Source organism: Lontra canadensis, unplaced genomic scaffold (genome assembly GCF_010015895.1).
Source record: "Lontra canadensis isolate GAN:19392208 unplaced genomic scaffold, GSC_riverotter_1.0 scaffold120, whole genome shotgun sequence".
Classification (NCBI taxonomy): Eukaryota; Metazoa; Chordata; class Mammalia; order Carnivora; family Mustelidae; genus Lontra; species Lontra canadensis.
Window position 1 is genome coordinate 4,741,861 of NW_022631114.1, and position 10,434 is coordinate 4,752,294.

The following is a 10,434-nucleotide window of genomic DNA, read 5'->3' on the forward strand; positions in this document are numbered from 1 at the left end:
GAGTGACTTCCTGAATTCTACCTCCTCATCTCCCATGCTGGTGTCCCCTTCTGACGCCCCCTCTCCTGGGAGAGGATGGGCAAGGCTGCTCCACAGCTCCAACAAGGTGCCCCGCATGGGGCTGAGCAGCACCGAGGATTAAGTACCACTCTGTACTGGCCGTTCAGCTTGTGGAGCTTCTCTGGAAGCCTTCAGGCTGCATCTGCCCGCGAACTGCCCTGTGGCTAACGTGCCGACGGGTGACTTGGCAGCCGGGGGTCCCTTCTGTGTGACTGCGTCATGGAAACTATTTTGAGGTAGTACGGATTTTCGTAATGGATTTTTCTTGTTCTGGTTTTTATTTTTAACTGGATTATGTCATCTGTTAGAGCAGAGAACATGTTCTTTTATTTCTTTATATCCTTTGTTAATCAAGATGTAATTGACGTATAACGTTATTAGTTCCAGGTGTGCAGCATGGTTCATTGTGGAATGGACATTGTGAAATGTCCAACATCCCTCACCACACATCCAGTCTGTAACCTTCGTATCTGAGCCTGGAGGAGATAGTCCGTATTAGTGGGTTCGATTTGGGACTGAGAAAACAGTGATGTTTCTCAGCAAGAAGACAACTCTTAGTAAAAATCACATCACTCGTTTAAAACTAATCTGTCTTACGATCTTTGTATCTGTGCCATTTGGTTAAGACCATTTTCCTGTGCAGATAAGTATTCGACTTGCAGATCCCGACCCACGGAATCACCAACTGTGTTAAAATAGGTGTTAACTACGCTGTTGCCTTTGGAATCCCTGTTTTGATTCACTCTCCTTGCTATAAAATTCTGAATTTAGAAAAGTCCTAGTCAGGTGAATGCAAACAAGTCAGAATATGAAGCCCCTAATTTCTTTATCATGGTGAACAAGTCAAGGAGAAGAGAAACTACATGTAAATTCCAGCCTTGCATAGTCTATAGAACTCTTGTACTATTTAAGTCAAAGACTTCAGGTTTTTGCTAGTTTATGAAAGTTTACAGCTGGCTGGTGTAATTCCACACCACGGACAGAGAAAGAGTGTGTTTTAGTCACCATCATCGCCGTCCCCAAGCATTGTTGAGTTCCCTCCGTGGCGTAGAATTAATTCTGTTCGCTAGGGTCACAGAGTCACATCTGATTATTGAAAAGCTCTGCTCTGATATCAGATTTGTGGTTGTGGATGATTCTCCTCTGACCGTATTTATGCAGGAAGGGCTATTTTAAGGAGTAATAAAAGAGCTAAAAATAAAAAGCACTGCCAGGGTTGAATTTCCAGGACACCTCTCCAGAACGTCACCGCAGAATCAGACCTTCAAGGTGGTTGCTGATGCTGACGTGGTCAGGAAGCTCCAGAGTTAGAATCTTCTGGGGGAGCCCTGAGTCAGTCCAGAAGGGAAATCAGTCACTGCAGTGAAGCGAGTGGGAGGGATGAACTAGCGGATGGGCTAGTCAGCTAACCACTGCAGGGAGACAGCAGACAGGGAAATTCCGTGAAATATGTTGATTTTAGATTCTGTTTGGAGATTTTGAACATACTTTTCATCTTTAAAAGAACTGAATGTGGAATTTTTCCACCAGATCCTTTCAGTGTTTACATTAGTCGTTGGCCCCGTGACACTCCATGACTTTCCTCTCCTCTCTACAAGGAACTATCAGTCTCGATGGCCATGATATCCGTCAGCTAAATCCAGTCTGGCTGAGGTCCAAGATTGGGACAGTGAGTCAGGTAAGAAGAGAGGTTCCTATTTTTGTTACACTGTCTTTTAAGTTTGCTTTTATTAATTATGTTTTCTTTAGACTTGAACCTCTCAAAAGAGAAGGAGGAATCGAAGTTCTCCAGATATGCTAAGCTAATCTGCGCTGGCATGTTTTTTAGGTTTGTAAATAGTGCTGTATCCTGACCACCTTAAAGACTTGAACCAGTTGAAACCGACTTTTTATCCAAAGCCGGGGACTAGTATAGCCTGTAATGCAGGTGGTTCAGAGAGGATGGGCGGAAGTGGTAGAACTTTCTAGCTTTTACGGATTCTTCCCCAATTCCTATTCTCGTCACTGGCAGTGTCTGCTGTTTTACATAATGGGTTTCAGGGATAAGCAAGCAGAGATGATGGCGAGAGCCAGGGTCTCCTTGCAGAGAGGTTGCTGGTTTCAAGGCAGAATGTCTGTGTAATATGATCACTTTAATGAGGCTGTTTTCATGAGACCAATTGGTGCAGGGAAGTTCTGACACAGCTGCTGATACTTTATTATCAGGCTATGTGCACAGGCAGACCTGAGGCTTCCTTCATTTCTGAGCCTCTCCCTCTAATGAACTTCCCCTCACCCCACTCTACCGGCTGAGGAGCAGGACGGGCAGTGATGGGGGTGGCTTGGCAGTATAAGGATAGCAGCAGGGCATGTTGTTTAGGGATGGAGAAAAGAAGCTGGAGGCTTATTTGCTGTTTTAGGACCATTCCACAGGGTTCTGTTAAAATGTCATGTTCCCACCTGGTTTGTGTATATTTCAAAAAGTAACGAATAGAGATGGGGAATCCCCCCTCGATCCTTAGTGGGAAGCCCGAAGCTGGAAAATACAGATGGAGCCGGCGTCTTCCATACCTGACAATTCCCAAGGGCAGGAGCTTACATTTATGAAGTATCTGCTGGCTACCGGGCACCTGCCATGGGATCTCATTTCCTGCAGTATCTCGATGAAATCAATCCTGTTCATGGAAGAACATGAATTTTTTAGAAGTCAGCTGGGCGGATTTATGGAGAATGAGGAAGTAGAATCAAAATAGTATGCAGCTGGGCTCCTGGCTGGCCCAGTTGGTTGGCGTCTGACCGTCAGGTCCAGTATTGGGATTGAGCCCGTCGGGCTCTGTGCTCAGTGTGGAGTCCGCTTATCCCTCTCCCCGTCCCTCTGCTCCTTGCTCCCTGCCCCACTCCTGCGCATGTGCGCGTGTGCACACTCTCTTGCTCCCTCTGTCTCAAATAAATAAATAAAAAATCTTTAAACAAAGAGTGTAAAGTTGACACTTGAACAACATGGGTTTGAACTACATGGGACCCCTTATGCATGGGTTTTTTATAGTACAGTACCTATAAACATATTTTCTCTTCCTTAGGATTTCTTAATAATGTCTTCTTTTCTCTAGCTTACTTTATTGCAGGAATACCATATAGGATATGTGTATAACACACAAGATACATGTTAATCCACTGTTTATGTTATCAGTAAGGCTTCCGGTCAACAGTAGGCTATTAGTGGTTAAGTTTTGGGGGAGTTCAAAAGTTAAACTCAGATTTTCGACGGCATGGGGGTCAGCACCCCTAACATTTGTGTTATTCAGCAGCTGACTGTGTATTCCTTGAGAGCAATTTAATAGGTTTTCGAGGTAAGGAACTGTATTAAGCTTCACTGCATTTCCTAGATATGTTTGAAGTCTATTTTGAAATTTACAGCAAATATGCTTTGTTTCCAATTTGCAGGAACCAATTTTGTTTTCTTGCTCTATTGGGGAGAACATTGCTTACGGTGCAGATGACCCCTCCTCAGTGACAGCCGAGCAGATAGAGAGAGTGGCTGATGTAGCTAACGCGGGTGCTTTCATCCGAGACTTCCCCCAGGGATTCAACACTGTGGTTGGAGAAAAGGGAGTTCTCCTTTCAGGTACCTTTTTTGTTACTGTTGGGCCCCCAAAACTCTCTGCTCCACAGAACTCTGCGGCATTTCATACAGCACTATTAATTTCTAATTAGGCTTTTGTCCTTAGAGCTCATGAGATTAGCTTTTCTACTTTCTAAAAATCTCTTTTGTATGCGGACAGCTCCCCAGTTTCCTTCACTTTCCACCTCAAAGGTGTTCCCAAATTCCCACGGAGTGTCCCACTGAGTATGAGATGAGATTTTCTCTCATCTGAGGAAAAAAAGGTCCTTTCAACTTGAGATCCTTGAAAATGGCCGAAATTAAGAGAGGTACAGGTGGCAGGCTGGTGTGTTCAGAGGGGCAGGGGCTGTGAGCCGGAGCAGAACTGAAACCGAAGAGCTCTCTGTTCCCCACATTGTGCTTTCCATGTTAAACCGGTCCGCGGACTCTCCTGTAAAGGACCAGAGAGTAAATATTTGAGATTTTATGAGCCACAGGTGGTTTCTGTTACATGTCCTTTGTTGATTTTTTTTAAACAACCCTTTAAGAATGCGGAAACCACTCTTAGGTTTACATACAAACAGGTAGTGGTCGGGATCTGGCCCTCGGCACAGCAGGCGGGACTCATGGCCAAGGCTCAGTCGCTCTTCCCTGGGATGTTAGAGCACGTGGCAGCGCGGTGCATTCTGGGTACTGTATTTTCAGGAGGGAAAGAAAAAACTTGTATTCTGTTTGCTTTAGAATACAGAAGTAAGACCAATGAGTAGACTTAAAGGGAAAGAAATCTGGGGGTAAGCACAGATAATTTCTTCGTTACAATTATTGCCATGTGCTCCCCTCCATGCGATGAACTCTCTGTCACTGGAGTGTCTGAGCAGAGGACAGACGCCTCCGTGTCAGATGAAGGTGGCTGGGTTGGACTAGAGCAGTAGTCCTTTCCAACTCAAAACTTTTTGTTTCAGGTTAGACCCCAGGAAATTTAATACAGGCATGTTTTTATTGTGTATGATTTTTAAACAATAGGCAGTGGATGAAGAAATGTTTTGGATAGATTTGCAAGATTGCAGCAGTAGAATCACACACTGCTTTGTACAAATGAACTGCTCTGGCATCCCTCAAACACGTCCTCGGGTAGAAAACCAGTTTCAGCTGCTTGTGGTGACATTATTGAGTGTCAGGGGGTCGGGCCGAGAGCTACCTCACTTTGTCCAACAAGCATGTCACCTCCTCCCTTGGAACAGGTTCCGCACGGCCTTCCCTCTACCAGGATTCTCAAGCTGCCGTTTCAGAGTGAAATAACCAAAGGTTTCAACCCATAGTCACTTTCTGGGTGGAAGAAAGGACATCTAGTGACAGATGCCCAGTGCACCGGTTGGCACTGAGGATTTCTCTGAGCTTACCCAAAACCCTCCGCTGACTGCGCAGCCAGCCCACCTCACAGCACTCTGACACCCTCGCCAACTTCAGAGGTTCCCCCAAAAAGGGGATTTCCCTGGTTCCCTTGTGAGCACGGGGCTGCCTATTTGAGGACAGCTTTCAGGAGCACCACACATTTCAGATGTAATTGGATTTCGGTTCATCATTTATGAGCTTCTTTTAGATGAAGTCATGTAATGCTCAGCAGTTACTATTAATAAGTTTTTCATCTGATAAAATCAACCAGAAAGGACTGTTTTCATCACCAAAAATGTAGTGAGTTTTTTAAAATGAAGTAAGTCTGGAGGAGTCCTGAATGCTATTTGTAAGTTACAGTTGTAACTTGAGGGCCCCGTTCCCTGGAGGAAAGGAGAGAGGGTGGTGAGAGGCGAAGATGAGGAAAGGAATTCTCAGAGATGTTCTGCCTGCCTCTGTCCCATCTGCATTTACCCACTCCCATCCCCCACCCCCCAGTTTCTTCCCTTGCTTTTAGTAGAATTTGAGTTCTAAAAGGGTGGATCAAAGTGGCTTACTCAGACTTTGACTCTGCCACTTACCAACTAACTGTGACACCCAGGACTGGTTATTTTGTGCCCTTGGTTTTTCATCTGTGAAAAGGGAATAATTACAGGATGTACTTCACAGGATTTTTTTTAAGGTTGAGTGAGATAACATTGTAATGCTTTTAGCCTGGTACATAGGAACTCCTCAATACATGTTAGCTGTGATAATTGTTGTTATTACTTTTGAGGTTGATGAGGAGACAATAAATTTTTAAAAATAGGCTTTTGTAATACTATCTCAGCTATGACTAACCAGAAGAAGCTGCCTTCAAATCGCCACTTAGCTTATCAGAAAAACCCATTACCAGGAATTTTTGTTAAGTCTTTCAAGTTTAAAAAATATATATATTGTCATTGTCAGGTGGGCAGAAACAACGGATTGCGATTGCCCGTGCTCTGCTTAAGGTAAGCTTGAAGCCACTTGGCCGGGATTTTTTTATTATCATTTTTAATTAGGGACCTTATAATTTGTAATTTACTATGCTTCTTCCTTTTGTTTCGGAGGGGGAGGGTAGGTATACGGTTGGTAGTTCCCGTGAAAGATGAGTTGGGAGTTCCACTGGGTCTATGTTGTTCGAATTTAACAAGTATTTCTTTGGTGTTAGGGGCCCGGTACTGTGCTAGGGTTGTTGGAGGGAGAAAAGGTTAACACATGGACCTCTGTGAAGAAGTATGTGGTCTAACAAGCAAAACAGTGATTCTATAAAAATATCAAAACAATACAAGTATGATTCTTTGTATAATCTATAGTCAATTGCTAGACTTAGTATAGACTAGAAATTTACTTCCACAAGATTCCCAAGAGGAGAGGAAGGCCATTTTAGCTGAAGACCCCAGCCATTGTGGTTTTTAGGACATGATAGCCTTCTGCTTTGTTATATAACTACCCTCCTCAGATTTATAGGTGATGTTTAAAAAAAAAAAAGAAATAGCGTTATTGAAGCATACCATAAAATTCACCAGTTTTAAGTGTACCCTTCGGTGATTTTTAGTTAGTGTACAGTTGCTCAACCGTCACAGAGTCCAATTTTGGAACATTTCTGTCACCCCAGATAGAGCCCTGGTACCCACCTGCGATCTTTCCCCCCACCCACCTGTAGTCCCAGGCTGCTGCCAATGTACTTTCTGTCTGTCCTGATTTGCCTTTCTGGACATCTCAGATAAATGCAGTCCGACAAGATGTGGCCTTTGCATCTCGCCTATTTTACTCGCATAATGTTTGTTTGTTTTTTCAAGGGGGGAGGGGCAGAAGGAGTGGGAGAGAGAGAATCTTAAGTAGGCTTCACTCCCAGCGTGGAGCCTGACGCAGGGCAAGCTCTCACGACCTTGAGATCATGACCTGCGCCGAAATCAAGAGCTGGAGGCTTAACCGCCCCATGAGTATCATGTGTTTGAGGTCTGTTCATGTCTGTCCTCTATCTCCTGTTGTGGGGGCACAGCACGACTCTATTATCCATTCGCCAGTGGTGAACATTTGGTTGGGTGAACGTTTCCAGGCTGGGGCTGTTGTGAACAGTGCTTCTGTGAGCAAGTAGCGTACAGGTGTCTGTGTGGACGTCTGTCTTCATTTCTTGCGTAGGCACAGCTAGAATTTAATGTGTTCGAGACATCAGCTGACTCTTAGGTCTTCTCGGTCTTATGTGATGCTCCTAACTAAACTCCAAGCAGGACCTTGAGCCTCTAGACTCTGTCTCACTCACTTTAGATCCTGCCTCACACTGCCGGGTGACTGCCAGCAGGGTCAAACGGCACCGTAAACAACATCCAGCCCAGTGACGCCCACGACTGCAGCTCAGCGTCCCCTCCAACTCTTCCATGCGTGGGCTTATCTCACACCCCATAGCAGCTCTATTGTGAGGTAACTTACATCCTATACCGTGCTCCCGTTTAAAGCGGGTTCAGTGGGTTTCAGTGTGCTCCGAGTTGTGGATCTGTCACCCCGATCGATGTTAGAACATCTAACGTGGAGAACATCTAACAAGAGACGCTCAATTCTTCACCAGTCACACCTGGCCTCCTCTCTTATTTCTCGGTTGACCTCGGCCCCAGGTGAACACTTCGCTCTTCTGTCTCTGTAACGTGCCTGTTCTGGACATTTCCTGCAGAGGGAGTCCTGCACTGTGCGGCCCTTTGTGCCTGGCTTCTTTCTCTAGCACAATGTTTTCAAGGTTCATCTATGCTGTATTTTGTATGAGTACTTCATTTCTTTTTATTACTGAGAGTGTGTGTGGTTTGTTTTTTTTAAAGATTTTATTATTTATTTATTTGACCGAGAGAGAGATCACAAGTAGGCAGAGAGGCAGGCAGAAAGAGAGGGGAAGCAGGCTTCCCACTGAGCAGAGAGCCTGATGTGGGGCTCGATCCCAGGACCCTGAGATCATGACCTGAGCCAAAGGCAGAGGCTTTAACCCACTGAGCCACCCAGGCGCCCCGAGAGTGTGTGTGTGTGTGTGTTTTTTAAAGATTCTATTTATTTATTTGACAGACAGAGATCACAAGTAAGCAGAGAGGCAGGCAGAGAGAGAGAGGAGGAAGAAAGCTCCCTGCTGAGCAGGGACACCCCCCCACCCCCACCCCATGCAGGGCTTGATCCCAGGACCCTGGGATCATGACCTGAGCCCAAGGCAGAGGCTTTAACCCACTGAGCCACCCAGGCGCCCCGAGAGTGTGTGTTTTTATAATAAAATTGTGTTCCCTTTCAGAAGAAAACAACATGAAAAACATATTAACAATTAAAAATAATGCTTTTCTTTTTTCAGAATCCCAAAATTCTTCTCCTCGATGAAGCAACCAGGTGAGCATATCTTAGTACTGTGTGTGATTGTACAGTCCAATTCTTCCTGTACCAAAAACTTACTGTTCTGTGCTTCTAAGTGATACAGCTGAAAATGCTGTTTTTACCCCTTCCATGTGAAAGTGACCGGGTCTGGCTGAGTAGTGACAGATGGGAGGCAGTGGACAGGCCCAGTCAGGGTGGAAGGTTCTAGTTTCAGTTCAGTCATGTTTGTGATGAGCCCCCATCACGCTCAGCCACAGCCGTACCCAGCACTTTCTACTTCTGTGACAGCAGGTCTGTGGGAATCAAGGGTCCCAGGTTTCCTTGCTGTAGTAGTTTTGGAATATAAAAAATAGATCATAGACATGTATGTTCAGGAGCAGTTGTAATTCTGATCGCAGTGAAAATGTCTGGGGCAACTGCGCGTGTGACAGGAAGCTGGTGAGCGCGTAGTTTGCATGGACTGACGTCTTTGCTTTCTCACACCGTTTCCGGTTGGAAGTGCCCTGGATGCTGAAAACGAGCACCTGGTGCAAGAAGCTCTTGACCGGCTCATGGCGGGAAGAACAGTGTTAATCATTGCTCACCGTCTGTCCACCATTAAGAATGCCAACACGGTGGCTGTTCTTGACCAAGGAAAGATTACAGAATGCGGGAAGCATGAGGAACTGCTTGCAAAACCAGATGGGATATACCGGAAATTAATGAACAAACAGAGGCTTGTTCCAGCATAAAGGAGCAACGATCGATAACGTGAACATGAGAGACTTTAGAGCAAAACATCGTTGCAGGAAAAAAACTTAGGAATGGTATCTGATCTGTAAATCATACTTCAGGTTATTTAAAATACGCCTATTTTTTCCAAGGTGGGGAAAATATTGTTTTGAGATGTACCTGTTCTCAATACCTTTTTATTCAGAGTTTTAATAATTGTGACTTTCTAAATGTCTATAGCACTGAGATTATCTTCAGGTTTTTTACTTTCTTTTATCCTGGAATACTTTAATTAATATAACATGGCACCTCATTTTATTTTTTTTTTACCGGCTCTTACAGATTGAAGCTATTCTCAAATGACAACTTTTAAAAGGGAGTTGTAAGTAAAAAGCTTAAATTGTTTTATGTGATTTGCCAATCACTCTGTAATCCTCTTGGTAGTATTCTACCTGCATTGTGTCTGATTTTACTAGAAGATGAAATCTTCCCTTTTTTAAATTCTGATAATCTCTTGAAGGGAACCTGAAATACAGACATACAGGAATAGTTAGTGTCACGTGGTGAGAAGGGAACATTTACGTTCCCTATCTCCTGTATCTTCAGCTATATGAGACTTTAGAAATGTGCGTTCCTCTGGGAGGAGACTGCTTTTGGATGTGTATGGTTTTCAACGTTTTTAGCACATGAAAGCCTGATCAGTTTTAAAAAGGGAAGAGGCCCATCCTTTGAATATGGAAACTTCTATTTTAATTATTTAATTATTCACACATTTGTTACTTTGTAATGCTTTCACCAGGCATGAATTGCTAGGTATTATCAAGAGGTAAAAATGAATTTTTTCATGCCTTTTTCATGCCTTTCATGTGAAGGCATGTATTTTGAAAATTATCTTTTAAAAATTCATAATTCCTAGCCAAATTTTAGGTTTTATCAGTTAAATACTTCTGAAATTTCATTCAATGAGGCAAAAACCTAAATAACTCTAATTTTCAACCTTAAAACATTTGAAGAAAGTTTAGTTCTTTCTATACTGTGGAATATCAAGAAACTTTCAGAACTTGTTGCTCTTCTGAAAAAAGGACAATGACCCTTTTTATTTATGGCTATAGTTTTTTTCATCCAAATTCCTCAGAATTCTGAAAGCAATGCTGATAACCATTAGATTTGCCATACTTCAAATCAGCGCTGTTAATTTGCTCTGCCTCAAGAAAAAGTGCTTTTTCTTACATTGATAATGCCAGAACCTAAGAAATAACTATGTTGATGTAATTAAAATGGAAGTTTGTCCGTGTCCTAAATATTGATGAGTTCACTGATTATTT

The 10,434-nt window shown here is 43.6% G+C and overlaps 1 protein-coding gene across 2 annotated transcripts in view; it reads left to right on the forward strand.

Annotated features, from left to right (window-relative positions):
• The window catches only part of ABCB10 (ATP binding cassette subfamily B member 10), a 34,137-nt gene extending 24,412 nt beyond the window's left edge, over window positions 1-9,725 (forward strand). For both annotated transcript variants that reach the window (XM_032841088.1, XM_032841086.1), the window contains 5 exons: window positions 1,659-1,738; window positions 3,484-3,664; window positions 5,981-6,024; window positions 8,379-8,413; window positions 8,898-9,725. In XM_032841088.1, coding sequence (XP_032696979.1) covers window positions 1,659-1,738; window positions 3,484-3,664; window positions 5,981-6,024; window positions 8,379-8,413; window positions 8,898-9,129 — 572 coding nt within the window. In that variant the 3' untranslated portion in view covers window positions 9,130-9,725. The remainder of the gene's footprint in view (window positions 1-1,658; window positions 1,739-3,483; window positions 3,665-5,980; window positions 6,025-8,378; window positions 8,414-8,897) is intronic.
• The last annotated feature ends 709 nt before the right edge of the window (window positions 9,726-10,434 follow it).